Raw genomic sequence first — 23,226 nt, forward strand, 5'->3', positions numbered from 1 at the left:
CTGCTCTCTGAGGTCAGTAAAGCTGATTGAAAAGGTATTTCTTCAGGGGCACCTGGGTGGGTGGCTCAGTAGGTTAGGCATCTGACTTCAGCCTAGGTCACGATCTCATGGTTCAGGAGTTCGAGCCACACATCAGGCTCCTCATTGACAGGGTGCATTCTCTCTCTCTCTCTCTCTCTGCCCCTGCCCCTCCCCACTCTCTCTCTGTCTCTCTCTCTCTCTCTCTCTCTCTCTCTCTCTCTCATTTTTAAAAAATTTTTCACCACCTATTAGTTTTTAATTCTTGTCAGATGATAATAATTACATATTTATTTTAAACAAATTAAAATAAATGCACAGGTAAAGACTATTACCTGTGTAATGTAGTAAGGAAAATATTTTAATAAAAGTAGATATAAAGCCATGTTCTAACAGCATACTTTTTCATAAAGTTCTATACAACATACATGTGTGAATTCCATTATTTTTTTTCTTATTCTTTTTTCCCCTTTTTATTTTTTTCATTTTATTTTTTATTTTTTAAAATTTACATCCAAATTAGCATACAGTGCAACGACTTCAGGAGTAGATTCCTTAGTGCCCCTTACCCATTTAGCCCATCCCCCTCCCACAACCCCTCCAGTAACCCTCAGTTTGTTCTCCATATTTATGAGTCTCTTCTGTTTTGTCCCCCTCCCTGTTTTTATATTATTTTTGTTTCCTTTCCCTTATGTTCATCTGTTCTGTCTCTTAAAGCCCTCCTATGAGTGAAGTCGTATGATTTTTGTCTTTCTCTGACTAATTTCACTTAGCATCATACCCTCCAGTTCCATCCACGTAGTTGCAAATGGCAAGATTTCATTCTTTTTGATTGCCGAGTAATACTCCATTGTGTATTCTTTATCCATTGATCCATCGATGGACATTTGGGCTCTTTCCATACTTGGGCTATTGTTGATAGTGCTGCTATAAACATGGGGGTGCATGTGTCCCTTCGAAACAGCACACCTGTATCCCATGGATAAATGCCTAGTAGTGCAATTTTTAGTTTTTTGAGGAACCTCTATATTGTTTTCCAGAGTGGCTGCACCAGCTTGCATTCCCAGCTTGCTCTCTCTCTTTTAAAATAAGTAAATAAACTTTTTAAAAATGTATTTCTTCATAGCTCATGTAATCATCAAAGACTGCTTCACTTGGGAACCCCATCACCTCAAACACAAGAAGTCCAGAAATGCACCATTATCCGCCCCCCCCCCCCATGGCCTAATTGGCTTCCTTTGTCAGCTGCTTCTGACACAGACACCTCTCTTCCCCCAACCTCCCCAACTAAAGCCACTGTGGTCATCTGCCCCCTTCTGCTTGGCCACTCTGGCACTCAGCCCATAGTCTCTTCCCAGAATGTCTTTCAGATTCACCATGTTCTCTCCATCTTTGGCCCCTCTGGGGCCTCAGCCTCACCTGCTGTACCCACCTGGCTGGTCTTCCTGACTCACTTCCTCTTCCAGTCCCTCAACTTGTAGCTACCACAATAGCCTCCAAAGAACACCGCCCCAAAGTTCATTATTCATTATATCACTTTGGATGAGTCTCCCCTTTCATACCTGTAAAGAAGGGGGAGGAATTTAACGGTCCCTATTCCCCAGTCTGACATTTCATTTCTATTTGTTGAGCTCGCCCTTACCAGCTACTTCATTGTAGGCATTCTTCACCAAGTGCATCTGATTTTCATACTAACCATGTGCAGAGCGTCTTACTATTAGTATCCACATTTTATAAAGTGCAGAGACACCCAGAGCATGGCTCACTCTGGAGTGCTAGAGCAAGGCTCCAGCCAACACTGAGAGTTTCGAAGCACACATGGCCTCCCTGTGACTCTAGCCAGGTCCAGCTGACGCCTTCTCCATATGGTCTCAGGAACCATCTGGTGAGCTATTTTCAGCCTCTCCACTGCTCTCCTGTGTCAAGGTGGCAGGGATGGAGAGACTCTGAATGTCCCCCTGAGAAAGCTCAGGGTCCTTTCACTTGCTTTCTGATCTCAGGCTGTCTTCAGAGAGTGGGGAGAGAGAGAGCAGATGTCAGCCCATCATCTCTCACCAGGAGTACTGCAATAGTCAAACAATGGCGCTCTCTTGTCTGGGCTTACCCCTCCCCATCCATCCTCTGCACCAGTGCCAAAATGGTCTTTATAAGATGCAAACCTGGCCTGTCGGTTCCTTCAGAGCTCTCTGAGAGAAGAATCTGCTCCAGGCCTCTCTCTTGGCTTGTAGATGGCTGTCTTCATGTTCATATGGTGTTTTCCCTGTATGTGTGTCTGTCTCCAAATGTCCCCTTTTTATGAGGACACCAGGGGCATTGGCTTAGGGCCCCTCTAATGAGCAGTTTAACTTGATTATCTCTGTCAAGGCCTTATCTTCAAATAAAGTCACATTCTCTGGTGAATCCACATTCCACATGTGAATGAGGGGGAGAGGGGAAGGGCAGGGAAGAGACATAGTTCAACCCACAACACTGTCCTAGCCAGGGCCACCAACATCTGTTCTCTATTGTCTGGTCTGTCTTGATTCACAGCCTCGGCAGCCCTGGGATCCGAGACCTTCCCCTGAGAAAGCTAGAAATCAGACCCGGCTTCTAACCTGAGTACTATTATCAGCTCGTACTTTGCCCTTGAACTGCCCTTTTACTTCTCTGAATCTCAGTCTCTGAAACCAAACTGGAGGAAATAGACCATTCTTCCTCACCTAGTTCACAGAGCTACTGTGGGCATCTAATAAGGTAGTGAATATGACAGCATCGTGTAAAAATAAGGGTCCCGCAAATGTGAAGTAATAGCACTGTATCATTGTTATTACCTCTAAGAATAAAGAAATCCTAAGGCTAGAAAAAGTCCCATCGTCACCCTGTGAAACTGAAGGAAAACGGTTCCATTTACAAAGTCAGCCCTTTTTATTCCTCCCAGAGGAAAGCTCCGTTTCCTAGACTTCTTTTCCAATGAATTTACAACTTTCATTCACTCGGCCACGATCCTCACCTAACTGACTCCATTGTGCCACGTTTCAGCCCACCTGGTTTGATTCTGACCTGGGTAGGGGAGAGCAGGCGACTGCCCAATAGTCTTTAGTTGGTGCTTACATCGAATCATCGGATTTGTCCTGAGCTCCTGCCATGTGCCAGGCACTGTGTTGGGGACTAAGGGCTCAGAGCTGAAAATGGCACAATCCTGGCCCTTCTGTGGCTCACAGTCCAGGAATTCCTGGGGTTCATTCACTTCTTCCCAAGAAACAATGCCCTTTCCCCATAAATGTTTCCTTGCAGAATAGTATTTCTTAAGCCTTTGCTCTCCTCAGACAGTGCCCTCCCCACCCCATCTGCCAGTGACCCTGGACTTCTTTGCTGTGAACTTTCCTTTTAAGCGAGGATGACTCAATTCCTATTCATCATTTTCCACGGCTGCCTTTGGTACATCTGATGGTTCTGTACTGATAAGTGCTCAACCAAAGGCTGCAGCCCTAAGGTCCACATAGAGAAGACCCCGACATCTTGCTGTTAAAATGGGCATCTGTGATCTGATTCCACTGTCGGTCCCAGCCTTGTGTGACAAGGAAGGTGGCAGTCTGGTGGCTGGTCTAGCTCACCAAGTGAAAGATTCTTTGTGTCACAGTCCATCATCTTTCCCCTAAGAGGAGCCTGCTTCGTTTGGCGGGGGTAGAGTTTCTCCAAGACAAAGCGATTACTTCCCGTTGCCACCCCCCGCCACGCCCCACCCAGCCCTCTCTCTGCTCAGTGCCTTTGACAACACACCTCCTCCCCTCTTGGATTTCCACATTCTCCTCCCCTCCCCCACCTCAGCCCTCCTTCCTCCTGTGGACCCAGTGACCTCTAATTTAGCTCTGCAAATCTCTCCAAAGAACATCCCAAATTTTCATATGTGGATAGCTATCTAATTCTCACTTCACTAATTCTCCAACCTGCTCATTCTTGCAAGGATCCCAGTGGCTTCTCCCCACTTCTCAGTGAGGACTCAGTTGGAGAGCCCTCTCACTTAATACATTTCTTCAGTGTGCTTATTAGCGCCTTGTAATATAGCTGCCTAAATAATTAAGACTAACCCACACGTGTCAAATTAAATGAGCCAAATACATTGAGAAATTGCCTCGCCCTCCATTTCTTTTATTAATCAGGTTTTTAAAAAATTCTTTTCCTGCTCATTTGCGAAAATCAAACATGGTCCGTGAGACTCTTACTTACGATAACCATCCATGTGGCCTCTTTCCTCAGGCAGTCACCCTGGGGGCAACCTATTATGTGACACACGATGGGTTGAGTTGGGGTGGCAGAGACAGCCAACATAGACGATCTGGACTCAACAGGTCGCCCACACTCTCTCAATCTTTAGGAGAATTATGCCTGCTCCATTTTCTTGAGAGCTTAGGGGATGGTCCAGCAAGACCAACAGGAATGTTGGCCTAAATCCATCCAGCACCTTCTGCCCCCACTCCTCCGTGCTTCCCTGGGCTCATTGCAGGAACCCCAGCTCCTTTTCTCATTAGGGGTCACTGCTGATGTGCTTTAGATGGGCATAAGAAGTCAATGGAAAATATAATAAGAACCGTCAGCAGTTTTATCATTGTGGTGATGAACAATGGTCGTGCAATTATAATGGGCTGGTTAACTCTGCCTGTCGTCAGCATGTTGAGGCTTCTATACAGTCCCAGAGTCTCAGGCAAGGGGCTATTGTTCGCAGGGGCTGAGAGCCTCCTCATAGCTTGTACTTCCACTGGCCCCCTCCTGGCAGGCTGCATTCCTGCCTCTTGAAGGTGGTTGTTAGAAAGAATCCACAAATATAGTAAGTAAACATCAAAGGGGCTTTGATCCACAGGGCCCTCGACAGAGCAGGAGCCCTTGAAGAAAGAGCCAAGGCCTTGGATGAGGGAACTTAACATCGTCAATTTGGGCGCCTGAGATGTAAAGCTGTTTGAAGTGAGGTTGGCTTGGCCGTGCCTTCAGAAGAGCGTGCTCATGGAGGGGACGGAAGAGAAGTGAGCGCCTTTGGAAAAGGCACGCTCAGATCTGCTTCTCTGCTCTTTACTGATAGTTAATAAACCCCTTTAGAGAATCAAGAGATCAAAGCTAGTAACCTCCCTGGGCCGTGGCATTCTGCCACCGAACGCCATGCTTTGTTTTTCTCTAGGGCAAGAGCCCCTAAGCTTGACTTATCTGTCTCTCATGGACCCTTTCATCCTGCAACCCATGGAGGGTAGACCTGGGTGACAAGAGGTGGATGGAGAGGTAGGGAGGAGAAATGAGCCCATCCTGTCTAAGCTCTAACAGCCTAGATGTTAACCTCCAGGGCTCAGAGAAACACCCAGTGTCCCAAGAGAAGTTGCTCTAATGTGGCACTCACTGGGGCCCACCTTCCCTGAGACACGAATGGAGGGAACCCCTAGGTGCCCAGAAAGCCTGGCAAGCCCTGGGAGGGGGTGCAGTCACATTCCCTCTTCCAGAAATCATACCCCTTGTCCATTCGCCAAGTTTATGGCAGCTGTCACATTTGTATGAGTTCCAAGCAAAGAAGCGGGGCAGGGGGTCTAAAATAATCCTGGGAAGTCATTTGACATCTTTGAACTTTGGGTTTCCCATCTGCATAGTATGAATAGCAGTAACCTATCTGCTCACCTCATGGGGTGCTGTGGGGGATCAGAAGAGGAATTTGGTGTAGAATTGCTTCAAAGCCCATAAAGCGCTTAAGACAGATCAGAATTAGAGGATAAAAACCAGAGGGGAAATCTCATTCTCTTGTGAGGCAGATGTACTCTAGTCCAACGCCCACACACAGTGGGCACCCATTTACCAAATGCCGTGGAAAAAAAAAAACAAAAACAAAAACAAAAAACCTCTTGCATTTGCTACCTAGGATCGTTGTCCTGCCTTATTTTTTCTGTTGTGTCAAAGTCTCGTGGGACCACAATCTGTGTCTTGTGTCTCTTAGCCATTCCAATCCCTGTGCTCCACACTTGAGTCCACACCTCATAAGTGCTTGAGGAAGGCACTGCCTTGTGCCGGAATATAGGAATGTATGGGAATCCCCAGACCCAGAAACTCACTCTCTCCCGAAAGGTAGACTCCTCTACCCCTACCTCCACCCCCACATCTTCCCGCAAATTCACCCAACCGCTTCGTCATTCTTCTGAATCACCCCCTGTGTCTGGTTGTCTTGCTCCATCCCGGACACCACTGGCTGGACTCTGCCTCTTTTTTTGGCAGGCCTGATCACAACCACAGCATGATCTGGGTCAACCACAGCATGATCTGGGTATAGGCCCCCAGCCTATATAGAGAGCCTCATTAACCTGTGAGTAGTGGTTACGAGCGTGGACTCTGGAGCCATACTGCCTAGATTCAAACTCCTGGTTTTGCCACCAGCTGGTTCTTCCATTTAAGACTGCCTACTCAATACATCTGTAAACGGGGATGTTATAAAATGGAGATAATGGTACGCACCTCACAGAGTTATCGTGCAGATCGAATGAGGAGTTATTGGCTTAAAATGATGCCTGGACCATCGCAAGTGCTACATAAATGTTAAATAAGTAGCCCTGTTTATAAAGGCAGCAGCTTCGTAGCCCCTGCAAAGGGGCCTTCAATGACACCTGATCCATTCTAAGCTCACTCACCTGTGCTTTTCTTCCAGAGCTGGGCCTCCAGAAGAGAGGATGCTGTCTGGTGCTGGGCTACATGGCCAAGGACAAGTTTCGGAGAATGAATGAAGGTCAGTGAGAACCTGCCCACACTCTTGGGGGTAAGGTGGAGGGTGAAATCCTCCCTGCAGCTGCCCTGCTGCTATGGTAGCAGGAAGAAGAACCTGGGACAGTGGGCAGAGCGGTTGGATTTCCATGAAGCTATTTATATAGTAATGTGGGGAAGAGTAGCTAATGCCTAAAACACAGCATGCTGATTGGTAAGCACGTTTCCTTCTGCTATCTTCCCTACTCCCTTTGTGCCCTCTACTTGTCTTCCTCTCTCCTTCCTACCTTTGTTCCCCAACCACTCACCCAGCACAATTAAATCTGCTTCTATTATCTTTTTTAATCCAGACCTCTCTACCTTTCTCTTCAATCATTCACATTTTTTGAATGCCTATTGAATAAACAGCACCTTACAGGGCACTTGGGAAAATAGTAAAGAATAAGGCAGAGCTTTTATTTTCATAGAACTTACAATTGGAAATCTGCTGTCTTTTCCAACTCCACTGGCCCTATCTCTCCCTCTTACTCATGGGCTGTTCTGCCTTCCTTTTGCTCTGGGTCTTTCCTCTGAGGCTTCACTGGGTCACAGAAGGCTCTAGGAAGGTATTGACATTGATGTGGAGGCTGGGAAGTAAAAGGGGGGCTGTCACTTGTGGGCCTGCTATAATAAAGAGCCAATCCCCTCATCCCCAGCCATCTGTCTCCGTGCAGCTAATAACCCTCTCCATCAGATGCCACAGACTGTTTGTCAGGATTCAAAAGTAGATAAACAATGGCTGGGGATGCCATTTATTCATTAAAGTCAGACAAATGCAGCCTTGGCTCCCCACCAGCCAGCTTGCCATGAGCTGGGCCCCTCCCCTCCCAAGGCCCAGAGCCCCTGGAGCCTCATTCCCATCCCAGGCATGGAGGAGGCAGCTCACCTGTACCATCTCTACCCCCAAAGTTATACCAAACTTCTGAGGCCCTCTTCCCATGCTCCTTTGCTGGCTCTTCTCCCAGCCCACAGTCCGTGACACCCACACCACCATGGTCTCCCCAGTCCTGATACCTTGCCAGCTGTAGGTTTGTTACCAGCACCCATCACGGTGACAGTTTGACAAGAGTTAGGCCAGCACAACTGAGTACAAGGAGAATCCCCTCCTGCGTTGTGCAGCCTGTGTAAGAAGGCAGCAGCATCAAGAAGGCACTTGTCGTTTGTAGGAGCCCCATGGCTGAGCATAGCCAGGGTTAGGGGCTGCATTGTCCACATCCTGCCAGGTGGTCTTCCTCCCTGATTTGTCTCTTGCTCAGCCCACCTCCTCCCTCCCCAATACCACCTTTGTGAGAGTGCTAGCCAGTAACTTCTAATTTGTGGGAATTGACAGGGTGCCTCTGTCCGTAGTGCTGAATAGACACATTCTCTTGCTGGCAACGCTCATTAGAGAGGCTGAAAATGAGGTTCGCAGGGATTGGGGAAGCCAGAAAGTCAGGAGCTAGGCTGGATTAGAAACCTCAAGTTCCAAGTGTCTGACCCCAGCAGAAGGATAGTGACTCCAGATCCTGGGGCCTAAAAAGAATCATGCCACAAGGCTGATGAACACCCCCTACAACCTTTCATCAGTGGCTAAGGGAGGGGTATATTCGTCAGCCCAGGCTGCCATAACCATATACTGCAGACTAGATGGCTTTAACCACAGAAACTTATTTCTTCACAGTCCTGGAGGCTGAAAGTCCAAGAGCAAGGTGGCAGCAGGGGGAGGTTCTGGTGAGAGCTCTCTGGCTGACTTGCAGATGGCCACTTCTCACTGTACCCTCACTGGGGCACAGAGAGAGAGAGAACTGGATCTCTGGTGTCTCTTCTTATAAGAACACTAATCCTGTCCGATCAGGGCTCCACCCTTATGACTTGCTAAACCTTAATTATTTTTGTAAAGGCCCTGTCTCCAAATATATAGTCACATTGGAGGTTAGGGGCTTTAACACAGAAATGGCAGGGGGAACACACAATTCATTATGTAGCAAGGGTTCTGAATGCATCTGCCATAGCAGAAAGGTATAATGATAATACTCTGAACCAGGGATTTAAAAAGTGGTAGGATGGAACTGGAGACTGTTATGCTAAGTGAAATAAGTCATACAGAGAAAGACAGATACCATATGTTTTCACTCTTATGTGGATCCTGAGAAACTTAAAAGAACACCATGGGGGAGGGGAATGGAAAAAAAAAGTTAGAGAGGGAGAGAGCCAAGCCATAAGAGACTCTTAAAAACTGAGAATAAAGGGGCGCCTGGGTGGCTCAGTCGGTTAAGCGTCCGACTTCGGCTCAGGTCACGATCTCGTGGTCCGTGAGTTCGAGCCCCGCGTCGGGCTCTGGGCTGATGGCTCAGAGCCTGGAGCCTGCTTCCGATTCTGTGTCTCCCTCTCTCTCTGACCCTCCCCTGTTCATGCTCTGTCTCAAAAATAAATAAACTTTAAAAAAAACCTGAGAATAAACTGAGGGTTGATGGGGGGTGGGAGGGAGGGGAGGGTGGGTGATGGGCATTGAGGAGGGCACCTGTTGGGATGAGCACTGGGTGTTGTATGGAAACCAATTTGACAATAAATTTCATATTAAAAAAATAAAAATAAAAAATGGTAGAAAAAAATTTAATATTAAGTAGACATTAGATACTGTTTAATTAAAAAGGGAAGGAAGGGAGTCAGAGGGGGGACTACAGGAGGACTTGGAACCAAGACTAGGATCTGATTATTTCTGAGGACAGTTAGCTTTGCCGTCTGCAAAAACCAAACTAAGATGGCATTTTTAAAAATTTTTTATGTTTGTTTATTTTGAGAGAAAAAGACAGGGCACGAGCAGGGGAGGGGCAGACAGAAAGGGAGAGAGAGAATCCCAAGCAGGCTCCGCACTGTCAGAGCAGAGCCTGATGCGGGGCTCGAACCCACAAACTGTGAGATCGTGACCTGAGTCAAAATCAAGAGTTGGACGCTTAACCAGCTTAACCCAGGTGCCCTGCAGATGGCATTTTAAAGAGTTTTTTTCTTGTCAAAATGGGAAGATACCAAAACAGTGCCTCTTCTCTCTGAGCCCCTTCTCCAAACACATGCAATCCACCCAAATGTGTTATTCTTTTTCCCCTGGCTGTGGTGGACTTGGTTAAGAATGAGCAATCCCAGGTACCTTACCCCTGCCAAAACCCTCCCCCTAGTGAAGATTAATTGGGAATAAAGCAAGTTATTCAGAAAGAGGGAGGGAATAGAGGCATTAGCCAATGGGTAACAGAGCACCTAACTCCCTACCCTGCCTCCTCCTTTGCCTGTCGTTCTCACCCCTCCCAACTTCCCCAACACAGACATTCGTGCACATACACACAGCCACACACACAGTAGCTGCTGCTGCTGCTGCTGCTGCTGCTGCTGCTGGGTAAACAAGGAGACAAAGGGGTGGCAAGCAAGCTAAGCCACCGCATATGATGAGTTCCACATCTCAACAACAAATAGACCAGATGGGAGGAGGGTGAGACAGTGGGGAGATGCAGGCTATGGACTGGCTTTGGCTCTGGAGGGTGGGAAGCACGGAAGGAGAAGAGAAAGGAACTGCGGGGGAGGCAAAGGCTCCTCTGCTCCCCACTGCAGCCAGTCTTGCTACCCCAAGTGCCACATTATGCATGTTCTCTGTCTCTAAAAGGCGCATGCCCAAACTCCAGCACGTCTGCGGATAAGAAAAGGCATCAGCAAGCATGGGGAGCTGTTTTATGGTTTATAATTATCTTGTACCAATACTCAAAATAATTATAACTTCCACATATTAATAATTGAACTGGAATCACAGCCATGACATAGATCAAGAAACAGAAATCGCTGTCCACACCTAGGTATAAATTGAACAATTGGTAAAATGGTAAAAAATAATTTTCTCCCAGATGCTGGAATTAGTGAGATATTGGAACAATTAGCTGCTTCTCCCATTAAAGATAAGGTGGTGATCATAATATTTCCAATTTAGAATAAATATAAAAGACCTACTTGTTCCGTATTAAAGCATATTTGTTCTGTTTTAGCAGTATCTAATAGGGTGTCTGTCACCCTATTATAGAAGTGGTCTCCTATTTCATCTGTCTCCTTGTTAATTTGGTATCTTTTTATCTCCTTCTTCCTCTTCCCTCCCCCTACTCCTTGCTACAGTCTAAAAATAATAATAATAATAATAATAATAGCTTGAGAAGGAGCAAGAGAAAAAATAATGAATGAACAGGAGTTTTATAGATCTGGGGTTTATCATCAGCTAGAGTAATCGCAATTGGTGCTGTTAAACTACACAAAGCAATAAAAAGAAAACACTATTCAAAGATCGTTTAAGGAGGCATGTGATAGTCAATGAGAGGTTTGCTCTATTTGGGAGCACTTAATAGCTTCTCGGGTAGAATCTGCAGCATTTGGTGGGTAATGTGTTGGGGGGGGGAGGGGTGTGTGTGTTCTTTCCTGTTTGGACTTAACACATCTGAGGCATCACATGGAGACACAAACAAAATTCAGTGAAGGGCAGACGAGAGAGGAGGAAATGAAGACAGATTAGGCGTAAGAATATCAGGTGTGTTCGACATAATTGTCTTCATGTGATTAAGTACATGGTTCTTTAAATACGAACTGCTGGAAAGAGATCATTTATTTATTCATCAAAAGTTCATTGAACACCTACCATAAAAATAATACCAATTGGCATAATAAATGCCAGACACTGCTCTAAGCACTGGAGCTTTCACAGGAAATAAGACATCATCCCTGCCCTCGAGGAGCCCACAGTTCAAACACACAGGTACCTCCCCATGTTACTGTCACCTTCATAAAGAAATCCTTCCGGACTGCCTTACCTAAATTAGATGCCCCTCTTCCCCCACCATTATGCGCCATCGTGGCAACCGGCTTATTTATTTTGTGGCACTTACTCTAATTGGGGATTACTGATTAGGCTGTCTGTCCCATCTAAGAGTTAAGCAAAGATGTTCCTCGCCTACCCGTGGGCCTTTGCCCAGTGTCTCACACATAAGGAGTAGTCCATCAATTGTAATGTAACTAATGAATCAATGCCCTGACTGACAACAGAGGGATACACGAAGTCATCCACAGGTGTAAGGTGGGTCTTGAGAAAGAGCCACCAGGCAGAGCAAATTGACATGGAGCTTTCCACAAAATGAGTGTCCTAAGTCTTACCTCTCAGCCCTCCTCCTATTCTGGTACAATAGCCCCTTACTGGAGGCCAGGGCCCGGGCAGGTCAGCCGAGGGGAGGCCCCCACAGGTGGTCTCCCTCCTCTCTGCACCAGCTCTCCATCCTCTCCCCATCTACTGCTGGGCCACATCCTCGGGGCATCTCTAGACAGATATGCCCACCAAATCTGCAAAGGGAACTGTTCCCACTGTTTCCTTATCCCACACCCCTGACACACACACACACACACACACACACACACACACACACACACACACACCTGTATTCCCTTCCCTTTTCCTGGCTCTTCTCAAAACTGGCTCTCTCCAGTTTTCCTGGAGATCCCAGCCAGAACCACTCACCTTGTCAATGCACATTGCCTACCCAGGGTTGACACTATTCATAGGCAGGATAGAAAGCTTTCACATGGCATCTGCTGAGGGGCGCTGCCTGCCTCTTGAAAAGCTTGGTATTCCTCTGTGTTAGAACTTCAACAACCCTAGAGTTATAGGGCGACCACCAACCCAGGGAGGCCCAGGATCGTTGAGTGGCTTGCCTAGGCTCAATGGGAAGTTGCTGGAAGAGCCAGGACCACATTCCAGGTCTCCTGACATCCAGCCCAGTGCTCTTGGAATTCCAAAAGAGGAGGCCATGAACAGAAGGGAAGCCCCTAACGCTTTAACTTGGTTTGGTTTTCAGGGCAGCTGAAGATACAGAGAAAGTGGGAGGGGCTGGGGGAAGGGGGGCAGAACACAGAAGTCTCCAGGTGGTGTGGGAGGAAATCAGGAAAGGCCTGGACTGAGAGACGCAGACCAGGGAAGATCATTTCTAAGGAACCAGAAAATTCTATTAGCCCCTAGGACTCTTGAGAAGGGGAAATGAGGAAGAGGATGTTTAATGGCGAAGAAAGGAGACAGCAAAGTCCTGGCCTTCCTTCCTGCCAGTTTTCTGAGGCCAAGGTGCGCCTGCGCGGGAGGCCCTGCCTCCTCCCCACAGGCGCACCCTCTGCGGCGCACAGCTGGCAGGGCGGGGGTTTTCCAGGACTTTCCGCAGTGACCGATTGCTTCTCCCAGCTCAGTGAAGGGAAAGCAGAAATGCCTCCTAGCGCTGTCGTTTTCATCTTCCTACGAAGAAACAAATGCAAGTGATTAGCAAAGGCAGCTTCTGTTCACTGGAGACCTCTGGGCCCCTGGGGAGGGGCTCGAACCCCCGGGAAGGAGAAAGCCGGTCCCACAGATGGAGGCCCCCTACAGGCTCATGCGTGCCCTGCAGCTCCTGGGCTGCGCCGTCCTCCTAGTCCAGACTCAAGGTAAACACACCTCCACCACGATGCCCTCTGCCCGTCCTCACCTCTCACCCATGCGCAGGGGTGGGAACTCCGGGAGGATGGGAGCCCAGGAGTCTTCAGCAGCTCTCTGAACTATCTGTGCCGGCATGGAGTCTATCCTTTCTTTCCGCACTCCTGTTCCCCAGTCCACAAAAATTTGCCTAAAACGCCCCGTTTCCTGTCTCTCCCTTAACAGAGTTGGTAAGAAAAAGAGGTGCCCCCATCAGTGTAGCAGAAGGAGCACCTAAACATACGGAGCCAGCTGTGTGACCTTGGGCAAGTCCCTGAACATCCAGATGTCAACCTTCTCATATATGAAAGTGAATAATGTTGGATATGATCATCTCTAAGCCTTTGAAATGCGATGATTCAAAAAAAAAAAAAATCTATCTTGGCTCCCAGCACTCTGCGCACACCCTATTCTCACCACTCACCCCCTAATTTTAAATGCTCTGGTCACCAAAGGAACCAGGACCAGGGTATTGATGGGCTGGCTTTGCTCAGCTGCCTCAGAAGGCAGACCTGTGTTTCTTTTTCCTGTCTGTTCTCTGAGAGTGAATTCAGGCCCATGTCAGCTGTCCCCTGGGTGGCAATGAGTCAGTCAAGCAGGCCTACAGGATAGTCTGCGCTTTTTTTTCAGAGCAGAGGGGCAGCAGGACCCTGGCCCAGGGACCTGATCTAGTGGAGAACGGGTCTGATGACTTCTGAACGCCTGCCGCTCTGGCTGGTGCAGCCAAGCAGGCTGGCTTATGCTGAGGCCCCACAGCTTCCAGAGACTATTCTTTCACTGCCTGCAAGAGCCCCCAGGATGTTGGCTAATACTGTCATTTTGTTCATTGGGGCTTTTGGGTGCATTTTTTCTTATTTCATTTTTCTTACTGATGTGTTTTCTTCCACTGGGGCTGCAAAGCTGGTTATTTGTATAACGTTCCTGTTTATTATTTATGGCAAGACGCAGACTTCGAGGGCACTTTATGATTGTTATTTAATTCACTTGGCATTTTGCAACAAGAGGCTCGCCATTGCCATTCTCCTTCCGTGACCTGATGGAGAATTCCAGAGACTTTTCTGGGCCCATGCCTCCAGCCACCATTCCTACTGGGAAACCTGCTTATCTAAGGTGGTCCTTGGCCACAGACCCTGCCCAGCTCCTTTCTAAACTTCCTGTTCCTTGGGGCACCTGGGTGGCTCAGTCGGTTAAGCCTCCGACTTCAGCTCAGGTCATGATCTTGTGGTTTGTGGGTTGGAGCCCTACGTCAGGCTCTGTGCTGACAGCTTGGAGCCTGGAGCCTGCTTCAGGTTCTGTGTCTCCCTCTCTCTCTCTGCTCCTCTCTCTCTCTCTCTCTCTCTCTCTCAAAAATAAATAAACATTAAAAAAAAAATGTTCTTAACTTCCTTCTCCCTCATCCACATCCAGTTCTCAGCAAGACCTAGAAATGTCACCTCCCAAATATCTCTTGAGTCCAACCACCTGTGTTCACCTCCCGGCCACTGCCCTTGTCCCCATCACCACTGTTCCTCGCTGGACTACTGAAGCACTCTCCTAGCAGATTCCTTGCACCCACTATGCCCCCGCCTTCCCCCTCAATCCGTTTTCCACACTTCAGCCAGAGCAATATTTCAAAATGCAAATCTGATGTCACCGTCCTCTTGAAAACATGTGAATGGCTTTGTATTGCTTTAGAAAAAATATCAAAATCTTCGGCATATTTTACAAGGCTATAAATGATCCAGTCCTCATCTTTGTCCCCTTAACACTGTACCCCAGACACATCAGCCTCTTTCAGCTCCTCAAACAGGAATGGCCCGTCTGCCACAGGGCCTCTGTCTCTACTGGTCCTTCTTAGCTCAGTCTGTACATGTAAGTTCTTATTGCCATTATTTAACTAATACTTGTCTTCCTTACCCTTCCCTTAATCTGTAAGCTCCGTTGGGTCTCCACTACATCCCAGGACCCTAGCATAACGTTTGTACAGCGTAGACATTGAAAGAAGAGCGAGGGAAGTAACCTTCTCTGCCCTTGGTCGGTGGCTCCCAAGATGCTGGGACTGGGTGATCTGAGAATCAGGGACCCCTAGAAGAAACATTACAGATCACGTGAGGAGGAGGAAACTGAGACTCAGGAAAGTCATGTGACTTGCCCTGAGTATCTCAGCCTGCAAGCGATAGAGCCAAGACTTGAACCCAGGCTTCTGACCCTTGGTGGGGTCCTCCTGTCTCTTAACTATGCTGAGTCTTGGAAGTCGGGGAGTCACAGGGTTGGGTGGACCAATCAGGGAAGTCTGCCCTCAAAATATGGGTTGAGGCTGTGTTTTGAAAGAGACGAGAAGCAAAGAGAAAAGGAAAGGGGAGTAGGTTCTTAGATGTGGACATGATGCAGAGAGAGTAGAGCCATCGCCCCCTGTGAGCCCAGCACTGTGCCTGGCTTAGGAACCTCAGAGAGGCTGGACACAGCCCCGTCCTCAGGAACTTTGCCCGCCCCTTGGGGGAGACTGCATATATTTCATACCAAGCTGCTACTGCGGTTGTTTTGTTTTCGTTTTTCCTTTCAGCGTTGTGGTTAGTATGCTTGCTGGCTAAGCACTGTAGCTGGGGAGTCAGAAGAATCTAGATTCTAATCCCAGGCATCGTCAGAGCAGTTTAGAACCATATCATCTGAGGTGCTCAAGGCCAGAAGGGACCAAAGATCACCCAGTCCACACCCCCTTCTGATGGTCGGTATCCCCGCCAAGTACCAATGCACAGGAACACTTGTGAATGCTGTGGTGCTGTGCGCTCCCTTAGTCACCAGTGCCTCGCCCTGTGCTAGGTAGGCCCTCGGTGTGTAATGACACAATTCCTGCCTCCAAGGATATCGCGGCAATTAACATACAATGGTACAATTGCTGTAACCAGCTATGCACAGGAGGAGATAAAGGGAATCCAGTCAAACTCTAGGCCAAGTGAGTACTGCCCAGGAGCGCCCTCATACTTTTTTTGTGAGGCCATTGCAACCTATGTGTGCATCCCTCCAGAGAGGGAAAACTTGCTGTCTACCAAGGCCATGGGCACCTCCTCGGCCAGGCTCTCACAAAGGGCTTCAACCCCTTCAACCCCCGAACATCTACAGTTTATCATCTAACTGCACTGATGGCCATGGAACCAAGTGACTTAGGTGACAGCCACTGGCAAAATCCTGGGGTCTCACCCTCTGCGCACTGTGTCCTGAGGGGGCTTCCTTCCTTCTCTCTGCCTCCCTTCCCTCCATCCTCAGTGAGCTCCAAAAGCTTCATCCCTGAATGCCAAGACCCTCCCTCCACCCCTCTCCCTAGGGTGAAAGAGTCTGAATAAATGAGCGTGCTTAATGGCCTGCGGTGCCATAAAGTTTTTAGAGCTGTGTGCTGGAATGAGCAGGTTCAGGCTAAGATGAATTATCCACGGCTCTTATCAAAGGAGAGTCAATAAAAACCTGAAGGAGCTTGCCCCATCTCCGTGGAGTGGCCATGTCACGTCACTGGGTCCTGCGTTCTGGAAATAATAATCGGACGGACGCATTTTTCCCCCCTGTTCCATCTGCTTTCTTCCCTGTGCCTTTCCTTCTCAAATGTATTAGTTTCTATGGAAACTGTGTTGTTACTGGTATAGGAGGAGTTTAATGACATTCAGAAGTACCAAATCAAGTCCATTTATATAATGGTTTGAAATACACATAATGGCCTATGGAATATAGGACACGGCGACAGTTTCAGTAACTGCGTACAGAGTGTGGGATAAATAGAGCAATGTAACACTCCCCACCTCCAAGTCAAATGTGCCAGGAATAACCACTATTCTTCATACTAAAGAACAGCGCTTCTCAACCATTATTCATGAACGAATCTCAAACACTATACCAAGCTGTTCTCCTCTCCCTGAGGAAGGACGGTGGCTGGATGCTGGGGGGACTCTGCACCCAGAGCTTTGACCTGAGCAGGTACAGAGGAGGGAGTCTGACCTCAAGGAAGAGAGGAGGGGAGGAGCCATTCTGCAATGGGATCCTTGGGCCGGTCTCCTCAAGCCGGCTACTAGACTGGGTGGCCGGAGTCCACCCCCAGTGGGAATGCCAGAGAAGGGAAGTGGCATTTACACCTCAAATTTGGACCACCCAAAGAGTGAGGAATGGGTCTGCCAGCTCCTGTCAGTAACTGGTTGTGACCTGTTGGGGTGGGCTTATAAATTCCCTGGCACTTCTGGCCTGCCCTCCGTGAGGCCGAGTGTCCTTTGGCTTAAGAGAGACCTCAGGTTGCCGATACTGGGGATTAGCAGTTAGCCTTCGGGCACTAAAGTGGTCAAGAGTCAGGAATACGGCAAGGGAGGCGGGCCATCTGACACAGTTGGCTGCAGCTCTCGAAGAATTTTGAGTCCAGTGGGGAGACAGACATATAATAAAATAGCAGAAGGCAGGGTGATGGGAGAGCTATGGAAGTATATGGGCGATACGTTCTTAGAGCAGAGAGGTGGGGCAAGCCATTGGTTCTGACTTGAGTAATACTGGCGGACCCTGAGAAATCAGGAGTAGGGTGGGGAGCTAACCTACAAAGACACAGGGAGGCACTTACACACACTTACATCGTGTAATCCTCATCACATCACAAAGTAGGTATGTTATCTCCATTTTGAGCATAAACAGAGGCTCAGAAAGATTAAGTCATCTACTCAAAGGCATCCAGCTATTACCTGGTGAAGCTAAGACTCAGACCCTGGTCTTCTTACTTCCACTCTGCCTCAGGTTGCTTTGTGTATTAGGGAGATGAGGGTGGGGTGACTCCCTCCATCACCATGACCGAGCGCCTGTCATGAACCCCTGTAGACTTCTCCCTCATGGCCACTGACCACTGTCTCCCATATCTCCCTGCATTACGCTGCCCATGGAGACCCCCCATCAGCCATCAGGGCGCCCCTCTAACCCTGCCTCAGATATAGACTGGACTGACTACACCTAACACTGAGTGAATTATCTGGAATTCACTGCCTTAGGGGTGTAGGAAGGAGGAGAGAAAGCATGAGATGAGGGTACCTCAGTTATGGTGGCCCCACAGGCATGCTTTCCACCCTGTCCTCAGCCTCTCCTCTCCCAGCCCTGCTCTAAGCCTATGACTTCAGAAAGAGGAAGAGGGACCAGACATACACATTTCCCTGGAGCAGCATTTCCGTAGCATGGTAATAGGTTTTCCATGAAAACCAGGCTCCATGGTTAAATAAGTGGGGGCGGGGCGGGGCGGGGAGAAGCTGGGTCAGCCCCCACTAAACAGGTCCATCCTACAGAACGCATCAGAGATTTTAATATGCCAAAGGGCACAGGGAACCACTGAAAGGGGTATGTGGTTCGCAGAGTTTCCCAAACTTGTTTGACTACAAAACGGTTTTCCTTAGAGCGTGTTTTAGGACTAATGTTCCTTGGAATCCATTTTGGGAAATGATGGTTTAAGGCCCAGATCTGCCGCCAACTTGTGTGAGTTTTGTCAGATAGGCAAAACTCAAGCCTGCCTTGTGAGGACCAGAAAAATAGCACATTGTAAAGTACAATACAAATAAGATTGTGCTCCTATTTCTTTACATGAAACAAACACATTCAGTTTCCCAGAGAACATTTCATCACAAGTCAAACAGTCAACAAATAAATGTTTTTAAAAGTAAGTTTGGTTCCTGACTAGGTGTGTGGCCTTGACCTTGATCACTCTTGACCTAGGCTTTCTCATCTGCAAAATGGGCATACGCGTGATGCTCATACAGGTTCTTTGAGAAAGCATAAAGCACCACAAGATGCAAGGCATTACTACAAGAGTTCCAGGCTAAAACCCTCAAGTCAGTCCCATTTTGCTGAGATCAAAACAGGGAGGGTGCGGGGGGAGGGAGCTGGCTAGTGGGAGAAATAACAATGGCAATAATTTTCATCCATATTTATGATGTTAGGAGCCTTGTATGAGCATGTCGCTGAGGGGAGAAAATGAATATTTCATGAGTAAACACTAAATGTAGTATTAAGATAAAATGGACGGAAAGGCCCCAACTTAACCTCTGCAACCAGGTTCAACTGGGGAGGTCAGTGCAGGCCGTGTGACTGGGCTCCGGGGAGCAGGGCAGTTGGTCAGGAGGAAAGAGCTCAGTCTCTCAGCATAGATGGGGAGCTGTCCCCCGTGACTGGTGGAGATAATCCTGCTCTGGGATGCAGAAGAGCCAATGCCCACACATGTACCAGCTGAGTAGCCTTGAACAAGTTACCATAACCATTCTCCTCCAGGTTCACACTATAAAATGGGGATGATAAGATCAGCCTTGCGTGTCTGTGAGGTCTCAATCCAAGCCCAGCTCTTTGGAAGACGGCTTTATAATGCACACAGGTGGGAAGTGTGATTATTCATTTATTCACTCAGCAGACATTTATTGAACACCTACTATGCACCAGTCACCGCCACAGCCGCTTATTTATCATTTGCTGTGTGCCATACACCGTGTTCATCATTTTATACACATCACCTCACTTATCGTCACGGCCATCCGAGAGGTATCTGTTACTACTCCCATTTTCCACATAAGGAAACGAAACTCTGGAAGGATAAATAACTTGCCCAAAGCTGGATAGCTAGTCAATGGCAGAGTCCAGAGCTGTATGAAGCCAAAGCCCTTTATTCTACATTAAATGGCCTGTCCTTGTCCATACTGCTTCTGCAGAGTCAGTGGGGCGCCCTGCCTCCACCTCCGGCCAGCTCTTCCCTGTTCTGCCCATGCTTTGTGCTTCTTATCGCCAGTGCTGCTTCCTCACCCAAAGGGGAAAGCCTCGCAGTGCCCTCTTTTGGCTCCCCAGGATACCCTCCCTTTGTTTTCTGTCCCCACTCTTTTCTCCCAGCCTCTGTCTGATGGTCTGTCCTCCACAGTACAGTCACCCTGGGGTGTTCATTTCCATCCCCATCCAATAGGACTTTAGCCTCTCGAGCCCCTGGACAGCCTGTATGTCTTATCTGGGCGACCCATTGGGTGGTGTGAACATGAAACACCTCCTACCTGTGAAACACCCTTAGAAGATGGAGGAAAGACATCAGATGGGGCAGTGCCGAGATTAAACCTAGCCAGATCTTCCCTGGCCCTCTCTGCCCACCGCACAGCACGAGGACACAACCATGTCTGCAAATCTCCTCCCTCTGGGGAAGTTCCATGTTATCTTGCCTCATTCTTTCTCCAGAGATGAAGAGATTGTTTTAAACCTGCCGCCCCACCCGCTCTGCTCCTGGCTTCCAACGCCATTAAGTTTCATTATAACAAATAAACACCACAATGACATTTATAAGTTACCACTGAGCACAGAAGCACAAATATGAAGCAGATAAACTGCATTTGATCCAAATAATTACTGCAGGCAATATCGGGCTTAGTCTGAGCTGGCAGCCGGGTACCGAGTAATTTATTAGATTGCGTAAGGCAATGTTGCACGTTGAGTTTTTCATTATTGCGTCTCTTCCCCTCTCCGTGGTCTAAATAGGTTAGGGGAGTTTAGACAGTGCGTGGCCAAACAAAGACAGACTTTGCTCAAGCAGATTAAGGCTGGGAATTCCAGCCAAGTGTCCGGGTATGGCTGCTTCCCAACCAACGTGGCACTTGAGAGAGAAGAGAGGGTTTATGGTGATAGTGCCAGCCAAGGGCAGTTCCCCGTGTGTACTTCCCACCCACTGGCCCAGATACAAAAAGAGGCCCCACGAGGGAGTAAATGGAAGGATGGATGGAGCCCCCAGGACACCAAGCCTAGGTTCCTGCTGGGTTCCTTTGTGCTCAGCCAAAGACCCTCTCTACCAGAAGGCCCTCCGTAGCTCTGGGCAGCCTCAGACCCCAGTCCCAGACCTCTCCTGCAATAAATAAAGGGAAGGAAGCAGTCTGCCAGCCAACTCTGCAAAACAAAGCAATGAGAGCTGGCTACCGGCAGCCACCTCCCTGCCAAACCCAAACTCATAAAGTTTGATTCAAGGGGTTACAATGCCTCCTATTCAGAGTCCCTCCTGCCCCATTCCCCCAGCCTTAGTAAATTACCCAATAAGCAGCAAGGACCTGTAGTTATTGTGTAGTTAAATGGTATTTGCCCAGTAAATCCTGAGCAGAGTACTAACGGTGATATACAGTAACTAATTACGGACATGAATTCTCTCCCCAAGACGCCAAGTGTTACCAAATATTGTTGCATTTAGGGGAAGAGGCTTGAGAGCGCCTCTGTTCCCTCTAGCGCAGCCGGGAGTAACTCTTCTATTAGAGGAGCTGCTGCACTCCTGGCTGGAAGATAGGGATGTCCTGGGGGCAGGCGGGAATGGGGCCTGGGAAAAAACTCCCATTCGCTGCCCCTGATCCCATGCCCCAGCAGAAGGGCCTCTCCGGGCAGCAGCTGGTCCTCCTTGGGCGGTCTCAGAACAGATAAGAGGCTCAGCACTACGGTGTCGCAAAGGCCAGAGCCCCCAGCCGTGCAAGGAATGGAAGTCATTATTCACCCAGCCCAGGACTCAGCAAGAAAGCTAGTGTAGGGGGTGGGCCTCTGCAAAAAAGCTTCTGAATGGGGATGCAGCAGGGTAGGATCAAAAATGCCCGGTGCCTCTGCCTAGCTGTGGACGACTCTTGCCCTGAATTATTGCTCGTGGACCTGATCTCAGCCCCAGGGGTGCCCGGGAGTATCAGAGGTTTCTCTGGCTGATTGTGGTCTGCAGGTGGGGCAAAGCCTGTGCCCGAGGCAAGAAGCAGATGTCCTGTCAGGTTCCTGTCTGTTTTTGGAGCACAGCTGGGGGCAGCTGGAGGACAGAGTACAGCCAGTCTCTGCTTTCTGAAGAGGAAACTAACTACACAGCTCAAGCGCTCTCTGTGCTTACAGGGAACTATCGAGTAAACAAAGGCCCAGAGCCGGAGTCTGCCAGCTCCAGCACAAGCTGTGACCTTGGACAGGTTACTTAACCTCTCCGAGCTTCTGTTTCCTAGTCCATACAATAGAAGAGATTCTCCCTATCTCTGAGGACTGTGGATGTGAAAACGGCCAGGCTGGAGCTGGGGTTACCCCTCCAAGGAGCCGGTTCCATCCTTCTGGCCACCAGCTCATCTTCTGAGATGGGCTCAGAGACCCAGACTAAGCCTGCTAGGCACTAAGCAGAGCCCTCAGCCCAGCTTGGGTTCCCCCAGCAGTGTGCACAGACTCTGTCCCTCCTCTCAAGGTGATCACAGCACAAAATCCTTGACCAGCGTTTCCATTGAAGCAGTCAAAGACTGGTGCAATCATTGCAAATTTGTTTTGTTTCGCGTGTTGTTTGCGGACACGTTTTCAGGGTTGAAACAAATGATCCGAGCCCTTGCCAGGGTCACAGTTAGGTGGTGACGGAAGAGGCTGAGTGAGGTAGACACAGGCTGGGTTGGGAGGCATGCACTTGCTGTGGAACATGGGGCCAGCCGTGCTGTGAGCCTTGGCATTCAAGTCTCTCCATCAGGACGGAGGGACGGACATTGGAACTTTCTCCACAGGAGGTCATGAGGGCAGATTGAGTAAAATCACATATGTGAAGTTCTTTGTGAAGTAGAAAGTATACACAAGAGTTAGCCGTGGTTAATATCCCAAACCAACCAGAAGAGGACACCCAGAATCCCAGAGCAGCGAGAACAAGAATCACTTTTTTAATTAGGACACATATAGAGTCAGCTCTCAATTATCTGTTGGCAAATTGTCCCCATTCCTGGCAAATGCTATCACCAAGATTGCTCAAGGAAGTCCTCTGTTAACATTTCACAGCTTCTTATTTTGCTCTTATTTGCATGAGTCCCAAAGGGAATGAAAGTCCTTTAAAGGCAAAATCAGTTAATATCCCCGCCCCCTTCTAGGGAAGGTGTTGAGCCATAAACACAGTGACGGGGGGGGGGGGGGGGGGGGGGGGGGGGGGGGGGGGGGGGGGGAGGATGGAGTATGGCCGGACTCTAGCTGAGAGCCAGAACCAGAGGTGATGTTCTGCACCCAGCTGA

At 48.6% G+C, this 23,226-nt stretch overlaps 1 protein-coding gene across 6 annotated transcripts in view; it reads left to right on the forward strand.

The window, feature by feature from the left end:
• Positions 1-23,226, forward strand: part of KIRREL3 (kirre like nephrin family adhesion molecule 3) — a 550,840-nt gene that overhangs the window by 418,938 nt on the left and 108,676 nt on the right. For all 6 annotated transcript variants that reach the window (XM_027036894.2, XM_027036896.2, XM_027036895.2 and 3 more), the window contains one exon: positions 6,668-6,745. In XM_027036894.2, coding sequence (XP_026892695.1) covers positions 6,668-6,745 — 78 coding nt within the window. The remainder of the gene's footprint in view (positions 1-6,667; positions 6,746-23,226) is intronic.

This window comes from Acinonyx jubatus, chromosome D1, assembly GCF_027475565.1.
Source record: "Acinonyx jubatus isolate Ajub_Pintada_27869175 chromosome D1, VMU_Ajub_asm_v1.0, whole genome shotgun sequence".
In the NCBI taxonomy this organism is placed as follows: domain Eukaryota; kingdom Metazoa; phylum Chordata; class Mammalia; order Carnivora; family Felidae; genus Acinonyx; species Acinonyx jubatus.